Here is a 21,596-nt window from a genome sequence, read left to right on the forward strand (position 1 = left end):
CAATTAGTTGTTCCTGCTCTCATTGACAGACAAATCCATAGTGTACCCAAAGCTATTTGTGCATCAGAGTTAACTATTGGAATAACACTTAAATTTAATTGACTAGATAGTGAAAATATAAAATATTAACATGCCTTTTTAGAATCTTGGCAGTGTTTCTCAGACATTTTCATAAGTGCTTACCCTCTGGCCCAGCAGTTACATTTCTGCAAGTTTAGGTTAATAAAATGACACATGTGTAATGATACTGTCAGAAAATAAATTGGGAAGAATTCAAATATCAAACAGATGGCTGAACAAATTACAATAAATCTATGCAATGAAATTCAGTACAGCACTTTGTATATGTAATGCAGAGATTTATTAGCATAGAAAACTGCTCACAATATACTGATGAGTCAGAACGTACATACTTCATGATTCCATTTTGGGAAAAGAAGAGTGTGTGTGTTTGTGTTTTGAGTTGTGTGTGTATTTTTTTAAATAGTCTGAATATTTTCATTTCTGATGTCAGCAAATCCTGTCATACCTACTTTGAAATAATCCAGAATCCCACCATAAAATCACATCATTCCTCTGCTTTAAATTCCCCAGAGGCTTCCAGTCTCTCTCAGATTTTAATCTCAAAGTAAAAGCCAAAGTCTTTACAGTGGCCTACAAGGTCCTATGTGCCCTCGCCACCACCATCCCTTTCAAGGAAAACACAGATATTAGTGGGCACTAGAATTCAACCCACCCCAGTGTTCTTGCCTGGAGAATCCCAGGGACGGGGGAGCCTGGTGGGCTGCCGTCTATGGGGTCGCACAGAGTCGGTCACAACTGAGGGGACTTAGTAGCAGCAGCAGAATTCGCTATGCTTTTTTTCCTTTCTCCCTTTTTCTTCTTTTAGCCGTTTTACTTTTTCTTTTAGACTCCGTGGGAAAAAGGATAGCTATTAGGGCCATTAGCGCCACCTGGGAAGCCCTGGAAAAAAGTATAGCTACTCTAATTATTGCTAATAAATAACAGTTAAGGATGTTTGGGATGATAGGCATAATTTATTAATCTTCTCTAATGATTCTAAAATTTTTCCTTTTTGAAAACATCTCTTAAAATTAATTAAGTTTTATATTGAAAGCTTGTCTTTCACATGTCTAGGTTGACTGGGACTATAGAATTCCAAAGTTTATTTTACTGGCACTTTAGTGTACAGAAGTAAAAAAAGAAAAGATGTTAGATTCTTTTAGTGAAAAAATGTAGAGAATTAGAGTACAGTTAAATGTATTTATGTACCTGGAATTCCTCCATGGGTCAAATACGTTGGATATCTAATCTGTTATTTAGGACCAAATTAGATACATTAAATCCGTGAAGCTCCTAGACAATTATATAATTAGCTACAGTCTTTCTGTGTCATTTGTCACAGAGTTGCTGGTAAGCTAAGGAAATATGAATCTTTAAGATAAAGAGAGTATTAAATGCCTCACATTAAGAAAAACAATGATGCAAAGTCTCGCCTTATAAAGCAGTTAAGTTAAACCATAATTATTTTCTCCAGAGAAGAAGTCACTGTTAATATTTCCTTCAATAGTTTCTTTTCAACTATAGTCTTAATGTAAAGTAATATATAACTGTTTGATGGTAATGAGAAGAAATTGTTTCATATACTTTGAATAACAATAATAAATCATATGTTGGGACTTGTTGCAAATAGTGCATAATTCAACTTGTTTCACCAACCAGAGGTAAAAATATTCAAAGCAGTTTTATCCTAACACCATTATTCTCACAGATGGAGTCACCTGTCTTCTTTTTTTTTCTATTTAAAATATTAAATTATTTCCATTCAAACTACAGTACAACTTGAAGAAAACAGAGCTTTGAATGTTTAATAAGCATTTTATAAATGACCCTTGATATGCAGTTAGTAGTTAGCACTTTTTAATAGAATTTTTAAAAACTAACATCAGTGAAAACTGCATATTGAACCTTTTGGCTAGAGTGTATTACTTTTTTTTTGGCTATGTGATGCAGCTTGTGGGGTGTTAGTTTCCCAGCCGAGGATAGAACCTAAATCCTTGGCAGTGGGAGCGCAAAGTCCTAATTAATCACTGGACTGCCGGGGAATTCCCTAAAGCCTAATTCTTTCTTAGAATAACTGAAGTGAGGTAGTTAGGGCCTTAATTATTATACTCACTGTGTTAGTTGGAGAACTGAAATTAGAGAAGTTGTCATGTGTTCAACGTATTTACGAATACTGCTTGGGAAAATCCTCTCTATTATGGAACTGAGAGCTCTTTTCACTAAGATAATAGTTTGTAAGAGGGTTGCCAAATTTAGCAAGTAAGTGTACAGAATACAAATTGAATTTTAATTTCAAATAAACAACAGCTAATTTTAAAGTTTAAATATATACTACTCTCTACTTAAAAATCACAGTCCACAAAAACATTAGGAGGTCTGCAGAGTCCATTTATGGATTTCTTGGTGAGGAGGGAAGGTATGCAAGGTTCAGAGTTTCCTCATCCCTTTCCCTATCCAATCAGAAAGGCTATATGCTTTTAAATAAGATTTTTTTTAGATGAAAATTCTAAGTCATAAAAAAGGAGTTGAATAAAAAAAATCTTAATGCTAGAAGACTTCTTGACTTCACTGTCTGACAAGAAGTTTGATATGCAAAAATGAGAGTTTTAACAGAAGTAAGTGTATAAATTTGCTAAGAATCAAATGAAACCTACAATTTACAATTTTAAAGCAATTATCTCTGCTAATTCGAAAAGAAAATGAATTGTAACCAGAAGGTGTATCTTTTATATGTTTACATTTAATTGTAACCAGGGAGAAACATATTTTATAAAGCGTCTATATTGGAATTGATCAGGAGATATGTATATATACAGATACACATGTGATATTATATGTCACATTCATTTTAGGGTATATATCTATAGATATTTATATACATCCTTTGTGTGTATGATATAGGATGTACCTAAATAAGAATAAAAATTATAAGATATCATACTCTGTATATAGAAGTATGGCTGTTTGAATAAAGGAAAATCTATTTTCCAAAATAGAGGGTTCTATCACAACCTTCAGAACAAAACTTAAGTTGCCTAAATTTTAAAAAGAAATCTGTTTGGGTTCACCTACTGCATATTAGCAGCATAAACCATATATTGTCTTCTACTTATTCCTAAAACTTCAAGAAATTTATTTTTAATTCCTAGAAAAACAGCAGAAGTAGTAAAGATCTTTATCTGAAATCAGAGTAAATTATATCTTGGTAGTTTAGGCAGACTGTAAATAGTGTTTTCCTTTGGGCTAATCTGATTGGCCTCCACTTTCACTTTCATCAAGAGGCTTTTGAGTTCCTCTTCACTTTCTGCCATAAGGGTGTTGTCTTATGGCAAGGTGCATATCTGAGGTTATTGATATTTCTCCCAGCAATCTTATTCCAGCCCAGCGTTTCTCATGATGTACTCTGCATATAAGTTAAATAAGCAGGGTGACAATATACAGCCTTGACGTACTCCTTTTCCTATTTGGAACCAGTCTGTTGTTCCATGTCCAGTTCTAACTGTTGCTTCCTGACCTGCATACAGGTTTCTCAAGAGGCAGGTCAGGTGGTCTGGTATTCCCATCTCTTTCAGAATTTTCCACAGTTTATTGTGATCCACACAGTCAAAGGCTTTGGCATAGTCAATAAAGCAGAAATAGATGTTTTTCTGGAACTCTCTTGCTTTTTCCATGATCTAGCAGATGTTGGCAATTTGATCTCTGGTTCCTCTGCCTTTTCTAAAACCAGCTTGAATATCTGGAAGTTCACGGTTCACGTATTGCTGAAGCCTGAAAGTGAAGAGGAACTAAAAAAAAGCCTCTTGATGAAAGTGAAAGTGGAGAGTGAAAAAGTTGGCTTAAAGCTCAACATTCAGAAAACGAAGATCATGGCATCCGGTCCCATCACTTCATGGGAAATAGATGGGGAAACAGTGGAAACAGTGTCAGACTTTATTTTTTGGGGGCTCCAAAATCACTGCAGATGGTGACCCCAGCCATGAAATTAAAAGACGCTTACTCCTTGGAAGGAAAGTTATGACCAACCTGATAGCATATTGAAAAGCAGAGACATTACTTTGCCAACAAAGGTCCGTCTAGTCAAAGCTATGGTTTTTCCAGTGGTCATGTATGGATGTGAGAGTTGGACTGTGAAGAAAGCTGAGTGCCGAAGAATTGATGCTTTTGAACTGTGGTGTTGGAGAAGACTCTTGACTCCCTTGGACTGCAAGGAGATCCAACCAGTCCATTCTGAAGGAGAACAGCCCTGGGATTTCTTTGGAAGGAAACATGCTAAAGCTGAAACTCCAGTACTTTGGCCACCTCATGCGAAGAGTTGACTCATTGGAAAAGACTCTGATGCTGGGAGGGATTAGGGGCAGGAGAAGAAGGGGACAACAGAGGATGAGATGGCTGGATTGCATCACTGACTCGATGGACGTGAGTCTGAGTGAACTCTGAGAGTTGGTGATGGACAGGGAGGCCTGGTGTGCTGCAATTCATGGGGTCGCAAAGAGTCAGACAGGACTGAGCGACTGAACTGATTGGCCTATGCACCATCAGTAACGCTGTTTAAAAGTGGATTCATTTCAGTATATGAAATAATATAGTGATTCTTGTTTATATTACCAAAACTGAAAGTGTTAGGCATTCAGTCGTATCAGAGTCTTTGCAACCCCATGAACTGTAGCCCTCCAGGCTCCTCTATCCATGGAATTCTCCACGCAAGAATACTGGAGTGGGTACCCAATGCCTTCTCCAGGGTATCTTCCCAACCCAGGTACCAAACCTGGGTCTCCTGCATTGCAGGCAGATTCTTTACCTTCTGAGCCACCAGAGAAGCCCCTTTTGTGTTATAATGGCAGCACTATCTATTCATTTTCATAAAACTATTTCATGTTGGATAGAAAGAGATAAATAGGCAACCATGAATGCAGGGGCAAAAGTGGGATATGTTTAATACTTATAGGTGTTTATGAGGAGGAGAGATTCAAAAAGAAAGAGAGGGTCAGACAGGAGGCTTGGAGTGGTACTATATATCATAAAGAAGCGTCTGTCTCCAGATGCGATGCAATATATGCAGTCTCTTTCCGGGACAGTTTCTGAGCAGCTGCTTTCCTGAGGCTGAGAATCCAGGTCTCTGAAGTTCCCTTTCCAATTCTTGATCTCAAGAAAATAAGAGACTGAGAAAAAGAGAAAATGTAGAGAAAATTGCCACAGATGACAGTAATGACTGTCAGCTACTGAGCCCTTTGAGCTCACTGCTTCTGTAGGTGGTGGGTGAGGCCCTCTTGGATCCTGGCTCTGCAGTTTTGCTTTATGAGCGTCCAGATTTTGCACATTTCTTTTTCTGAACTGGGTCTAGAAACCTGCCAGAGTTGGACTGGGTCTGATTTAAAACCCCAATTGGGTCCATTGCCAGACTCACCTGTCTTAAAGTTTGTGCTGAATTTATCAGGAACTCTTCCCTGGCCTTTTATAAACTAACCCAGCTCATCTTTCTGTTTTGTGCTTGGCTCCGTGGGCTTTCCAGCAGTGGAACATTAGTTGGTACATAGGGCTTCTTTCTTCCCTGGGTTCTTTCCGCAGATGGAAGCCCTTAGATCTGTACCAAGACAAATTGAGAGGAAAATATTGGTCTTTGGTGAAATGTCAAGGGAAAATGTATTTCTTCGTCCAAAAAAAATTACTTTTTTCCCTTTGTTGTGCAAAGGGAACACTAACACACATATTGCTAGTACTGTGTAGCTAAACATAATTTAAGATTAGGTCTAGTGGGGAAACTCACAGGCAGAAAAGCAGCAAAATTACCCAGTCCCCATCCACATGCTGTTTAGCAGAAGAAAGTTCTTAGTTGGATCATACACAGCTGAAGCACATCAGGGAGAGGGCTCTAAGGAGAGATGGCTGCCTCCCTTCCTCCACCCACCCCGACTCTCTATAATAATTGGGATGAGAGGCAGAGAACATCCAGGAGCTGTGTGATAACAGGAGCATCCTGGTTGACAAAGTGGTCTTGTTAGAAAGAGGGAGGTTCCATTCCACAGGTAGCATCAGCCTTTCTTTCATTGAGCTAATTCAGATCTACGAAGCCAGCTTTTTGCTAAGCCATGAAAGGAATATCTCTCTTTTCACCCTTCCTTTCAAAAAACAAAGTTTCCTTTCTCAACAAATTTAAGGTCAAAAAAATTTTGAATCCTCAGATTCAATGAATTCACACTAATTATAAATGACCTATAAATTCCTATAATAGTTCTAGAAATATTTTCAAGAAAATTCTGACAAAACCATTATATTCCCTAAATGGTGAAGTCCATGCAGTGGACATGGTGGTAGTAATAAAATCTTTGAAAATAGGGATATAACCTGGTGTGAAATCTCAGAAATTTCTTTAAAGATAAATGGACACCCAGAAGTGAATTCACTGGAATGAGGGTCCCACTTGATGATGTCACAAAGATGATGGAAAAGGAGACCCCAGCCTCCATCCTTCCACAAAGATCAGCAGTCAACTATCTACAAACAAAACTAGATCTGGGAGAGCTCTGGAGTTAACGTAAGAAACTTCCTGAAGACAGTAGAACAAATAATTTGAGAATATCCACATAAAAAGGAAGGAAAAACAGCTCCACTTAACTGCATCTTCCCAATCACACAAAGGACTTGCTTCAGTTTCATCCTTGCCAGAAACCAGCAAAACTGAAACATTGAGGAGATGGCTAGGAATAAGAAAGAATTGCAAGGATACAAGTATAAGCCATGCAGTGGGAGTGACCAGCTTGCCAGACACATGCTCTGTAGAAGACTCCAGCACGTTTCCCCACTAAACAAACCAATGGCCAGCACAACTGTCATAGACTTCTGCAGATTTCACAGGTTTTTATCCCAGAAGTATTTGCATATTTGCACTTACTGATATCAGCACCAAGGTCTCTCCCCAGCACCCTCTCCACTGGCACCTGGGACCCACACCAGCAGCAAGTTCAGGCTTCTGAGGCTACACAAATGCAATTCTCCAGCCTAGACTCTTACAGCTGACCCCCACCGCTTGCGATGCTTAGTGAGCTTGCATTGCTAGTTATGCACCAATGCAAGATGCTGAAGCCGCTGGAGTGCATGCTGGCTGCCAGAGAGAAAGGTGTACAAAGCTTATTTAAAGAAATAATGACTGGGACCTTTTTGAACCTTGGGAGAAAGTAGGACATCCAAGTTCACGAAGCTAATCGTGGGCCCCAAATTTCAGTCCAAAATGATCTTCTCAAAGAGACATTTTAATGAAACTGACCACAATCAAAGACAAAGACAGAATTTTAAAAGCAGCAGAAGAAAAAAATCTCATACAAGTGAACCCCAATAAAGCTGTCAGCTGAATTCTCAACAGAAACCTTGCAGGTCAGGAGAGAACAGAATGATATATTCAAAGTGCTGAAAGAGGAAATCTGCCAAGCAAGAATACTTTACCTAAAAAATTTGTCCTTCAAAAATGAAGGCAAGGTAAATACTTTCCCTAATAAAAGCTGAGGCACTTCATTACCACTAGATCTGCCTTACAAGAAATGCTGAAAGGAGTTTTTCAAGATAAAGGATATTAGTAACATAAAACGTATGAAAATATACAAAACACCAATAAAGTTACATAGATAGATTCAGAATAATATTGCAATATGGTGACATGTTAACCACTTTAATATAGATGTTAAAGGACAAAGTGTTCAAATTAGCTATAGCTACAATAATTTGTTAATATACAGTGTACATGTATTGTGAAATCAACAAAATGTTGAGAAAAGAGTAGAATTTTTGTATGCAATCAAAATTATCAGCTTAAAATAGACTTTTATAGCTCCGATATATTTTGAGTAAGCCTCATTGGTAACCACAAAATAAAAACCTCTAGTAGGTACACACTAGATAAAAAGAAGGAAACCAAAGTATTTCACTACAGAAAGTCATAAATTCACAAAAGAATACGAGAGGGAGAGAAAACGAACCAAAAAGAAAAAAAACAACAAGCTAGGAATAGTAAATCCTTACCAATAAATGGATTAAATTCTCTAATGAAAAGGTGCAGAGTTGCTGAATGGGTGGAAAAAAAAAAAAAGGCATAAGACCCAATTCTATGCTTCCTGCAAAATACTTCAGCTAAAAGGAATACCTAGGCTCAAAGTGCAGGGATGCAAAAGGATCCTCCATGCAAATGAAAACCAAAAGAGGGCAGGAATAGCTGTACTTGGACAAAATAGACTTAGTCAAAATCTGTAGTAAAAGATAAAGATGGTCGCTCTATAATGATAAAGGGTTTAATACATTAAGAGAATATGACAATTTAAATATGCAGGAGTACCTAAGTATACTAAACAAATAGAAGCAGATCTGAAGGGAGTAATCAACAGTACAGTGATAGTAGGGAGCTTCAGTATCTAATGTTCAATAATGGATAGATCATCCAGACAGAAAATCGATAGGGAAACATTGAACTGTTCTTGAAACCAAATGGGCCTAACAGACATTTACAAACATTCCATCCAAAAGTACAGTATGCATTCATCTCAAATGCACATGGACATTCTCCAGAATAGATGATACGTTAGTTCACAAAACAAGTGTCAGCAAATTTTAAAAGGTTGAAATCATATCAAGTAACCTTTCTGGCCTCAATAGTAAGAAATCAGAAATCAATAACAAGAAGAAAATTGAGGAATTCACAAATATATGGAAATTAAACAGCACAATCGTGAACCAACCAATGAGTCAAAAATGAAACCAAAAGTTCAGTTCAGTCAGTCAGTCATGTCCAACACTTTGTGACCCGTGGAATGCAGCACTCCAGGCTTCCCTATCCATCACCAACTCCCTGAGCTTGCTCAAACTTATATCCATCAAGTCGGTGATGCTATCCAACCATCTCATCCTCTGTCGTCCCCTTCTCCTCCTGCCTTCAATCTTTCCCAGCATCAGGGTTGTTTCCAATGAGTCAGTTCTGCACATCAGGTGTCCAAACTATTGGAGCTTCGATTTCAGCATCATTCCTTCCAACGAGTATTCAGGATTGATTTCATTAGGATTGACTGGTTGGATCTCCTTGCAGTCCAAGGGACTCTCAAGAGTCTTCTCCAACACCATAGTTCAAAAGCATCAATTCTTCGGCGCTCAGCTTTCTTAATGGTCCAACTTTCACATCCATACATGACTACTGGAAAAACCATAGCTTTGACTAGACGGACCTTTGTTGCCAAAATGATGTCTCTGCTTTTTAATATGCTGTCTAGGTTGGTCATAGCTTTTCTTCCAAGGAGCAAACATCTTTTAATTTCATGGCTGCAGTCACCATCTGCAGTGATTTTGGAGCCCAAAAAATAAAGTCTGTCACTGTTTCCTTTCTTTCCCCATCTATTTGCCATGAAGTGATGGGACCAGATGCCATGATCTTCGTTTTTTGAATGATGAGTTTTAAGCCAACTTTTTCACTCTCCTCTTTCACTTTTATCAAGAGACTCTTCAGTTCCTCTTCACTTTCTGCCATAAGGGTGGTGTCATCTGCATATCTGAGGTTGTTGATATTTCTCCTGGCAGTCTTGATTCCACCTTGTGCTTCATCCAGCCCAGCATTTTGCATGATGTACTCTGCATATAAGTTAAATAAGCAGGGTGACAATATACAGCCTTGATGTACTCCTTTCCTAATTTGGAACCAGTCTGTTCCATGTCCTCTTCTATCTGTTGCTTCTTGACCTACATACAGATTCCTCAGAAGGCAGATAAGGTGTTATGGTATTCCCATCTCATGAAGAATTTTCCACAATTTGTTGTCATCCACACAGTCAAAAGGCTTTGGCATAATCAATAAAGCAGAAGTAGATGTTTTCCTGGCATGCTCTTGCTTTTTTGATGATCAAGTGGATGTTGGCATTTTGATCTCTGGTTCCTCTGCCTTTTCTAAATCCAGCTTGAACATCTGGAAGTTCTTGGTTCATGTACTGTTGAAGCCTGGGTTAGGGAGTTTTCAGCATTACGTTGCTAGCGTGTGAGATGAGTGCAATTGGGCAATAGTTTGAACATTTTTTGGCATCGCTCGTCTTTGGGATTAGAATGGAAACTGAACTTTTCCAGTCTTGTGGCCACTGCTGAGTTTTCCAAATTTGCTGCCGTATTGAGTGCAGCACTTTCACAGCATCATCTTTTAGGATTTGAAATAGCTCAACTGAAATTCTATCACCTCCACTAGCTTTGTTCGTAGTGATGCTTCCTAAGGCCCAGTTGACTTCACACTCCAGGTTGTCTGGTTCTATGTGAGTGTTCACACTATGATGGTTATCTGGGTCATGAAGATCTTTTTTGTATAGTTCTTCTGTTTTCTTGCCACCTTTTCCTTTCAAATAATGATAATTGTTTTTTATTTTCTAGCATATGTGCTTTATTTCATTGGCTATAACTTTCAAAATATTGTCACTAATAATGAGTGTCCCCACTTTATTATATTAAAATAAATGTTTTTGGCATTTTTCAGTTAAGTATATTGTGAATCTTCCTGTCAGGTAAACTTTACCATATTGAATCAGTTCCTCCTATCTCTATTTCTCAGGTGAAAAAAGTTTATTAGGAAAGCTTAAAATTTTGTCAAGTGCTTTTTCAGCATCTTCGCCTGGTGCTCAGTGGCTTTATTCCTATGACATAGTTTAATTGTATTATAGTTGTAAAAATTCTGCATTTGCCATTTCTTATTTTACTTGTGTTTGTGTGTGTTCTGTTTGTATGTCTGTTTGTATGTCGACTAATATCTAATGTCTTTCTAAATTTCCTTTGAAGATTTAAAAAATACATGCAGACTCTGTGGCTCAGATATTAAAGAATCCACCTGCAATGCAGGAGACCCAGGTTCAATCCCTGGGTTGGAAAAGAGAAGAAAGTGAAGTCGCTCAGTTGTGTCCAACTCTTTGCGACCCCATGGACTATAGCCTACCACGCTCCTCTGTTCATGGGATTTTCCAGGCAAGAGTTCTGGAGTGGGTTGCCATTTTGGAAAGATCCCCAGGAAAAAGAAATGGCAACCTACTCCAGTATTCTTGCCTAGAGAATTCCATGGACAGAGGAGCCTGGTGGGCTACAGTCTATAGGGTTACAAAGAGTTGAACATGACCGAGCGACTGACACACTAACATTGACAATATATATCTATCAAATTGAACTTGTTGTTTGTATTATATAAAGTCTCCATGACCTCATTAAGTTTTCTGTAAAATACGTCAGAGATTTAGATATTACAGTAATTTTTGTAATTTCTTATTTATACCTAATATTTTGTAATATATTTTTATGTGATATTATCCTGTACATAAAGATATATAATAGATATTCTTTATGGATGGTAGTTATGAGTAATATGGAAATGGTGTTTGTTCTTAATCCTTCTTCTCCTCTTGGTTCATTTCTGTCTCATATTAATAATAAGACCTCTGCTTTCTTTCTGTTTTGTTTTCGTGTATTTCCTCTTACTCTCTACTTTTTGTGATATTTTGTTTTCAATATATTTCTTATAAATAACAAATGCAGTCTGACATGCTCTATGTCTTCTAATAGAGCAGTTTAGTTCATTTAACTTTGTTGTGATTTATTTGTTCTTCTGTCACCTTATATCTTGTTTTCTATGCTTTCTTCCATTTTTTTCTTTCAAGCTTTTGCTTTGTTCATTGAGTTTTTCTCCCAAAAGCTTTCCCATTTGTGGTAACCTTTGAATTAACTTAAATGTGTATGTGTATATGTATTTATGGGGGTTCAGAGAAGACATGATTTACCTGGGCTTCCCTGGTGGCTCAGACATTAAAGAATTTGCCTGCAGTGCAGGAGACCCAGGTGTGATCCCTGGATCAGGATGTGTGTACGTATCTGTGGGAGTTCAAGGGTGACATGGCTTTTTGTATCTAGGACAGAATCATCTATTTCTTTTGATATCTTCTATTGGAAATCAAGAAATTTAGCTTCCTTTCACTTTCTTTTCTACACACTGTTTTTACAGTTTTAATCTGGTATTTTTTATTCTAAGTCATTTTTTAAAAATAATTTTACATTTATATATTTTCTCTTTCAAGGACTATCTTATACTTTATTATTTTTATAACCACTTTTGTATAATGACTAAGAGTGGTGCATACTCTAGTAGAATGTCTAGATTTGAATCTCGGCTCTTTGATTCTGGACACCCAATACCTTAGCTCCCTCTTTTGTAACAGGGGATGGGTATATTAGTACAGTGTCACAGAACAATTGGGAGGATTAAATAATTTATATAAAGTGCCTGATACATTTAATAAATGCCACATGCTATGATTGTTAATAACCATTATTTAAGCTTAACTCTTCTACTGATTTTATTGCTCACTTAACTTACTGCTCACTTCTTAATTGATCTCATCTTCCCAGTCTTTATTTTGATTGATTTTTTTTTTTTTTTTTGTCGTCATTGGCTGAAGAATTTCCTCAACCAAGGGTTGGCAAACTTTTTCTTAAAGGGCAAGATAAATATTTTAAGCTTGCTGGCCATAAGTTCTGTGTCACAGCTACTCAGTTGTAAGCAGCCATGAACAATATACAAACAAATAGCCAGCACATCATAGTTTACCAATCCCTGTTTATGAATTTTGTTACTGTTTTTTATGGAATATTGTTAGGAAAGTTTTGTGGATTATACAGTTTCTAAGTCCTTAAATGTCTGAGACTATCTTCTGTTGCTAATGTAGATAAATGATGAATTGACTGGTATGTAACCCTTAAAATTGCTTTCCCTCAATATTCTATAGAGTTTGCTCTGCAGTATTCTGTAAGTGTTGTGGAGAATTATGATACAACTCAATACTTTTTTCTTTATAACTTTTTTTCCTCCTGGATAATTGGGGCCTCTTTTTCTTTATCTTTGGCATTTGTCATTTCAATCATGGAGGGTTCCCGCTCCACCATGTTAAAAGAGCAAACCTAAGAAGAAGAACTAGATTGATATATCTACATACCATTAACTTTGGCTGTTTCAGATCACCTTACTGTCTTTTTTTCCTCCACTAAGGAAATTTTCTTGATATTGAATTCCAGAAGTTACCAATAAAAGTGTCATACCATTTTATCATTTCAAATTGCTCATCATGGGAGGAACTAGATATTTTAAGTGGTAAAGTGTTCATTGTTTTATATTATATAGTTTGATTCCCCTGTATTTCAACTTAATGGGAACATACAGCTGCACAACTACAGAAAACATATTCAGGAAACAATCCAATTAACTTACCCTTGTTTGAGCATAGTTGAGTCACTAAATGGTTATTAACTAAAATTTGTTAGTATAGTCTAAAAGTTATTACAGTGTTTTAAATTGTAATTCTAATACAACCAACAGAGAAAATCTTGATTTTAACTTTATTTCACAGTACAGTGTCTTCTGTAACCAATTATAGTAGATGTGGATTTTTTTATTTGCTGTTTCACATCTTGCATTTTAAGAATAATCATTTCTTGATTACAGAATATTATAGTTATTTTACAAAATATTATAGTTATTTTCATCATCTCCAGTGACTTCAGATGGATTGCGCAATTAATAGTGGATATTTTAGTAGATTATTCTACAAGACAAAGATGAGGGCAGGCCTGTCTATGGGACTTCTGAGTTGAAGCAGAAAATGTGTAACTGTTAAGTTTTTGAGCCACTGATACTGTTCATGCTATGTCTTGCTTCTCAGGTAGAGCAGTGGTAAAGAATCCCCCTGCCAACGCAGGAGACACAAGAGACGCGGGTTCCATCTCTAGGTTGGGAAAATGCCCTGGAGCAGGAAATGGCAACCCACTCCAGTATTCTTGCCTGGAAAATTCCATGGACAGGGGAGCCTGGTGGGCTACAGTATGTGGGGTTGCAGAGTGGGACAGGACTGAGCACGCCCACACACACATGCCTTGCTTCACATAAATATGGAGTGCTCAGTATCTTAGTCATGTCTGATTCTTTGCAGCCCCATGGACTGTAACCTGCCAGGTTTCTCTGTCCATGAAATTTTCAGGGCAAGAATACTGGAATGGGTTGCTATTTCCTACTCCAGGGGATCTTCTCAACCCAGGGGTTGAACCTTCCTGTGTCTCTTGTGTCTCCTGCATTGGCAGGTGGGTTCTTTACTACTAGCACCACCTGGGAAGCCCCGCACATACATATGCCTCTATACAAAGTTAACTATGTATAAAAATAAAATATAAAGTGTATGGCTTTATAATAATAACTATTTCTTGACTTTGTCCTTAGATTTTATGATTCTTTAAGTCTTTGTTTTTCAAATATTTGCAGTCCGTTTGCTAGCTATCATGTTGGCCTGGCACGCAACATGAAACCTAATATTACAAAATGCTGAAAAGGCTAATGGATTATCAAAGAGAGCCTGTGAAATAGTTACTAACAGACATCAGAGCAGACTTAGAAAGCAAGTATGTCACTGAAAAGGAAATTGATCTGCTCTTGCTTACGTATGTTTTTTAAAAACTCTTAGGATATTTTCACTTTATGTAGTGTCCTTTGGAAGCTAAATTATCCCAGGGAAATACTACAATACAACTACAGTGCTTCCAGTCTATGTTAAAAAAAAAAAAAAAACAACGGCAGAAAGATTCTTCCAGACTGCACCTAGCCGTCATACCTTGAAGAATTCAGGAGAATTGAGAGAGGGCAACTTTTTTGAAATCTAATCTTGCAGGTTTTTCTACTCCTTTGCTCTAGCCTAATGTGGAAAAGCAAAACATTATGCCCTCATATAAGAAAAATGTTATTAGTCTGCAGAGAAGTCCTACTGTTATTAGAAAGGATAAGTCATTCCAAAATTAACCATTTTAGAATATTGCATTTATGGGAGCCTTTGGTCACCTAAAGTACCCCAGAGAAGGCTATTACAAAATAACCTTGACGTTCTGGAAAGAGGTTCTGAGAAACCTTTAGTAGAGACATGACGCTATGTTCTTACGTATTCAGAGGGACATCATAAAGGTGAGAAGCAGTTATATTTTGTATTTCTCTCAAAAATTAAATCAGGACAGTTTGTAAGAGCTACAAAGAATTAGATTTGAGCTCTACACGAGAAGGTGGTGGTGAGTGTGTGCTCAGTCGTATCCACCTCTTAGCAACTCTATGGACAGTAGCCCGCCAAGCCCCTATGTCCATTGGATTCTCCGGCAAGAATACTGGAGTGGGTTGCCATTTCCTCCTCCAGGGGATCTTCTTGACCCAGGGATCAAACCCTGTGTCTCCTTGCATTGACAGGGGAATTCTTTATCACTGAACAACCTGGGAAGCCCATTCTGCATGAGAAAAAAAGTTCAATTAATATGGCCATTGCTGGCCAGCAATGGTTAGATATTGCAAGCGGTGACCTCCCTCAGAAATAATCAGAGGCTATATGATCATCCTTACAAATTCAGTAGGCAGGTTCATCACTGAATGGAGGTTCATCATACTATATACAGTTTTTTCTCTTCACTCAGAGTTCTCTGATATTGTGTATTAATTACCTCATTTGTCCTATGCATCATTTTATAACAGGAATAAAAAGGTGGGAATTTTGTGGTAGGAGAACCAAGCTAACAGAAAATAAGAAACTTGTTTAGAATCTAACCTATTCAGTTTTTTTTGTTCATCCCATCAGTACTACCAAAAAAGAATTTAAGGCATAATAACTCATTAGATTGGAAAAATCAGAATTAGAGCCCAAGTCTTTTGCATTTTCTATTAAAAAAAAAGTAAGTGAAACAGTCATGGAATTCTTGAGACACCTAATGTTGTTGCTATCTGATTATTTGACTTACATACATAGAAAAACATGGTTTTTTACTTATTACTAAAACAGTGTAGAAAAATCTACTGTGCTTTGAACAAATCTAGAGTTGTTATTGCTATTGTCATTATTGTCAATAATAGAATAACATAAAAATGTTTTATTCTACACTAGAACAAGGTCTAATGTATCTCCATTTACTTGTAGTAAAAACTATCACGGAATTATAGGTAAAAGATGTAGAGTGATGAACTTTGTGTAGAATCTCATTGTTTTAATCAGTCCCAACATAGGATTGTTTTAGATATTGCTGTGCAGAAAATAGATTGAACCATTAACACAAGGACGGGTGGGGCGAAGCTTCACTGTTCACTGTAGAAGTAGCCTGAAATTCAAAAGAATTCCCCTCTCTCTACCTTTCTATGGCAATAGGTTGTGAATTAATGTAAACTCAAGATACTTTTAGCTTTCCAGAGCAGCTAGATTTAAAAGTTACTCTGAAGTCTACTTTCAAAGGGAGACAAGAGAGTACAAGAAAATTGCCTAGCAGCTTATTCCTGTGTGATCATCCCTGGTGGCTCAGACAGTAAAGTATCTGCCTACAATGCGGGAGACCTGGGTTCAATCCCTGGTTAGGGAAGATCCTCTGGAGAAGGCAACGGCACCCCCTCCAGTACTCTTGCCTGGAAAATCCCATGGACGGAGGAGCCTGGTAGGCTACAGTCTATGGGGTCACAAAGAGTCGGACACGACTGAGCGACTTCACTTTCACTTTCTTTATTCCTGTGTAGCACGTTTCACTTAAGGCAAGCTGGTTTTTCGCTTGTGTTGAGTGCTTTGATATGATCAGCAAATGAAGATTGAATGACCTGAGAGAACTACTGGAAGGACCTCGGGTGATAGACTGCTAAGGCCTAAATGAGATCAGAACGTGCACGGCTGCTGTCCTGATGTGCTGCATCACTGACCAGGGCACAAGAGCTCAGCCTGAGAGTATCAACGCATATTCCTGAATAAACACTCTTAAAGTCATTCCACATAGAGCAAATACTGTGTTTGAGAGTAAGCCAGGATTAAAAAGATAAAGAAACCTCAAGTAGTACAAGATGTTCTTTGTTTGGTAAAAGTGAATTTAACCTTAGCTGTAGGAGACCATATAAGTATGAGTTGCCAGAAGAACTCATTCAGTCATTTAAATGCCTGTGCGTATGCCATCACAGAACTTGTAAGATAGTAGGAATAGAAGCTCATAATAAACCTAAAAATTTAAAAACTCTGCGTTCTCTCTGTAATCAGTGAAGACAGGAAATGAGAATGCTGCTGTGATTCATGAATAGCAACCCTTTGAGTGCCTCTGGCCAAATCTTCCCCTATTTGTATTCATTTTGAACCACATTTCTCTTGGTGGTGTGATACCACTTGTCACTGCTTCCTCTCTTTTTACTTTCACCTTAAATATTAGCTTCCAACTACTTTCTATCCTTTCTGTACACTTCTCCTCAATCTTCAGTTCTTCTTGGACATCTTCATTTCAGGTCTTTGAAGCTAACCGGGTGGCTCAGTGGTATAGAATCTGCCTGCAATGCAGGAGGTGTGTGTTTGATCCTTGGATTGGGAAGATCCCCTGGAGGAGGGCATGGCAACCCACTCCATTATTCTTGCCAGGATAATCCCATGGATGAAGGAGCCTGATGGGCTACAGTCCATAAGGATCACAAAGAATCAGACACAACTGAGCATGCATATGTAGGTGTGTATCTGTTTATGCTAATGTGACTACTAGCTTTAAGCTCTCTCTTCTAAGCTTTAGACCCATATTTCCAGCTTTAGACCCATATTTCCAGCTTTAGACCCATATTTCCAGCTATCTCCTGAACATTTTCATCAGAATATGCTGTGGACTCCTTGAATTCAGCAGATCTTGTCTGAAATCATTTTTTCCTCAAAACTTTTACATTGTCTTTTTCTCTTTAATGATATGTAAGCTACCTGGTAGCCTAAGCCAGTCATGCTGTCAGCCTTTTTTACTCTCAGTTCATCACAGCTAATTAATCATTAAGTTATATACTTTCTGCCTCCTTATTTCAAATTTGTTTTCTTCTCTCCACGACCACTGCCTCAGTTCACATTTTCAAGTTTCAGGAGCTTTAATGATGTTCTATGAGACTGAATTTTGTTTTCCAGTACATTCTTCATACTGTAGCCAGAGAAGTTCTTTTTAAATGCCTGTGTGATTGTGGCATTCCCCTACTTAAAACTTTCAGTGGCCTCACATTGTCTGCAGTTGTTAAACTTTCAAGTATCTACAAGGATTAGGTGAATAATGTATGTGAGTGAAGTGAGCTAAGCTTGTGAGACAACAGGGAAGAACAGAATTTATATTCAGAATTTTTAAAAAACATGACAAACCCATTACAGAATCTGATGTTACCTATGCCTGCGATTGCAACTAAGCTTAAACTACTGAGCGTTGCACATGCAATGTTTCTTTGATATTAGGAATGTCCTTTAGATGAAACTTGAAACTCTAAGCTATTTCAGAGACTGACATAACCAGTGAGTCATGTTTTGTTGTTTTGTTTCTAAGTTAGAGCATACCAGAATGAAGAGTATGTGTTTATTATTATAAGAACCACAATTTTCATATTGGAGGCTGTGGAACATAATGAATAGTTTATGGGTTTGAAGTCATTGTTGACCTCAGTCACTTACCAGTTCTGTTTGTTGCCTATTAGCTGTGTGATTTGAGCGAGTCATTTAGTGGCTTGGAGCCCCAACATCCTACTCTGTTTAAAAAAAAAAATTAAGAAAGAAATAATTTTAGGATTAAGAGTACAAAATTAGAAAACAGCTTAAAATTATCCAGTTCAGTGCTTGGCGCATAGTAACTCTTCAGTAAAAGATAGCATCCAGACAAATGGGAATAATTTAAGAAGTGACAATAAATATACAAAAATCTAATCCCCACCCCCCTGCCCTGCATCCTTCTCAGCAATCATACTGGTGGCCTAAGAAAAGCAAACCTGTTGGAAGCCATTATCAAGTGAAACAGGCGGATGGAAACTGAGAAGCATACGATTCATCCAGGCAACTAAAAACCAGGAGCTTACCCACCTGGTAGGCTCGCTAGCTGAAAATGGAATTTAAGCTTAGAAAGTGTGGATACTGACAAATTAATGAGCAAGACAGGAATATGAACTGTGTACAGTAATGCATAATATACTAAGCCCTTGTTTACTTTTTTGTCTATGTATTTTCTTTAATTTTTTTAACTAAAAGTGATGTTAACTGAAAATTTATATATAGGAAATTTTACTTTTATTTTCTATAGCTATATAAATTTGAAGCACCGAAGGAAGTACGTGACTTAGTTTTCTTTTTTTTTTGGCCATGCCACACAGCTTGTGGGATCTTAGTTCCCCAACCAGGGATTGAGCCTGGGCGCCACCAAGTCCCTAGTTTTCTTTACTAGAATATTTAGCATGGTAAGGAAGGAGAGGAGTGCTGTTGAATTTATATTTTATCCTAATGTTCAAATATAATAATTGTATTTTGATTGATCTGGGACATTAAAGAAGTCTTGAAACACTTTCACCATTCACTTAAGGGAAAAAAAATATACTGTCTTCTGAAGCTTTGCATTTTTCATTTTGATTTTTAAACATTTAAATATACTTTACTCAGTAATTTATGTATCAAGCTGATACAATTAAAATAGGGGGCTGGGTCGCTGACCGTGTGCTTTTCTGCCTTACCACAGAGCTGTAGTGACACTGAGGAGAATGGTATCGATAAAGTGTCAGTAATAACCTGTTGGCAGAGTGATATCCACTGAACTCCTGATTGTACTTACAACAGAGAGATTAGAAAGAACAAGGTAGAACGCTAGCTTGTTTTAAAAAGGCAAGACAAAGATAGTTTCAGCTTCTTACTTTGCAGCAGTATATCTCACTCCAAATAGACTTTCATGCCCAGATAAATAACACTGTATTTAAATAACAGAACAACATTAATGTTATTCAATTAAAAGAAGATGGTTTCTAAGAAAGTAAAGTATTTAAGAGAGTGTTGAAACACGAAGATAGATAAGTACTATCTTTACTGGCCGTGGTAAAATTCTCTTGGTTTTAAGAACTGTTGTAAAAGGTTAATCAAGATAAATGTGGTGGCATTCTTTGACTTGAAGTTACATTTTAATGTTTAACCATCCTTTTTTCTTAAAAAGCAGTGATTTTATTTTTGGTCAATACCTTCTAAATATTTTTCTCTTTCCTTCCTCCTTCCCTCCTGCCATTCCTTCCTTGCTAACTTACAGCTCCTCAGAGAAATTTTGAAATTGCCTTCAAGATGTTTGACTTGAATGGAGATGGAGAAGTAGACATGGAAGAATTTGAACAGGCAAGTTTCCTGGAAATTTCCTTTAAATACATTAATGTTTAACACATTTTCATGTGCCTTGGAGTTACTTTGGCCTTGATAGTACATTCTGATGCTATCCAATTTTTGAAGTACCTAAAGTATCATTTTTCAGAATTATCTCCACTTACAATAGGTGAGGGGTTTTTGTTTGTTTTTACTCTAAATGTAAGGAATTATTTCAGCATATGATTCAGGTCAAGGTTGCTCTAATTCCCCAACATGAATTAGACTCTAATGTTGAGAGACTAAGTATGGCTATTCAATCATATATTCAGTCAGTATTTATTAAATAGCTTCTTTGTGCCAGGAAGTTCCAGAATACAAGGATGTATGACGTATGTTCTGAAAGGATTTCTATGAGGGAAGGAAAAATGATACCATACCTTTTACTGTACCAGGTCCTAGCCATAAATGTATGTGCTGTGTTGTGCTTAGTCGCTCAGTTGTGTCTGATTCTTTGCAACACCATGGACTGTAGCCCACCAGGCTCTTCTTTTCATGGGATTCCCCAGGCAAGAATACTGGAGTGGGTAGCCATTCCCTTCTCCAGGCGATATCTTCCTGACCCAGAGATTGAACTTGGGTCTCCTGCATTGCAGGCAGATTTTTTACCATCAGAGCCACCAGGGAAGGCCATAAATGTATATAGTTTCTTCTGAATTCTAGGAAGAGATTACATTTCCATCAAAATTCTGTCCTTAGAGGATCATTATTATGATTAATAGAAGTGCTTTCAAAACAGGAAAAAATATATATGTGCAAGAAAGTGCTTTTGTAGTCAAAATGAGTAAAGGGGCAAAAAGGAAGTAGGAAAAAGTATCAGGTATAGTGTATCTTTAAGTAAGAACTACACAGAGACAAATATTTCAAAATACCTATAGATATTTATTCAATTTGCAAGCTATGTCCATCCAATACCTTCAGTTTTCTGTATTTCTGCACTTTACTGATATTACTGGGTGGCATCAAATGATTTTAAATAGAACTTATTTTGGTATTTTAAATTTTACTTTATACAGAACTATTTTACTTTATACCGAACTATTTTATTTTTATTGAGATATAGTTAACTTATTGTATTAGTTTTAGGTGTGTGATGTAATGATTTGACCTATATATATATATTTTTTTTGCAATGTTACCACAATAAGCACACAGTTATAATTTTTTTCTTGTGATGAGAACTTTTAAGATCTACTCTCTTAGCAACTTTCAAATATAGTTTTGTTTTGTTAACTATCGTCTCCATGCTTACATCCCCAAGCCTTGTTTATCTTATAACTAGAAGTTTATACCTTTAGACCACCTTCATTCCTTTTGCCCACCCTTAACCCCTCACTTCTGGCA

General features: G+C 37.1%; 1 protein-coding gene and 1 long non-coding RNA gene across 3 annotated transcripts in view; one reads left to right on the plus strand and one right to left on the minus strand.

Annotated features, from left to right (window-relative positions):
• MICU1 (mitochondrial calcium uptake 1) overlaps positions 1-21,596 on the plus strand; it is a 227,770-nt gene that overhangs the window by 116,003 nt on the left and 90,171 nt on the right. For both annotated transcript variants that reach the window (XM_086382117.1, XM_086382116.1), the window contains one exon: positions 20,146-20,228. In XM_086382117.1, coding sequence (XP_086238243.1) covers positions 20,146-20,228 — 83 coding nt within the window. The remainder of the gene's footprint in view (positions 1-20,145; positions 20,229-21,596) is intronic.
• LOC147342930 (uncharacterized) lies at positions 4,972-5,644 on the minus strand. Its single transcript, XR_015156847.1, has 2 exons — positions 5,468-5,644; positions 4,972-5,222 (listed from the first exon to the last, which is right to left on the minus strand). It is a non-coding gene; the product is annotated as an uncharacterized LOC147342930 (long non-coding RNA).

The sequence above is a fragment of the Bos grunniens genome, chromosome 28, assembly GCF_055505025.1.
Source record: "Bos grunniens cultivar Pamir isolate PY7600 chromosome 28, Bosgru_T2T1.0, whole genome shotgun sequence".
NCBI lineage: Eukaryota > Metazoa > Chordata > Mammalia > Artiodactyla > Bovidae > Bos > Bos grunniens.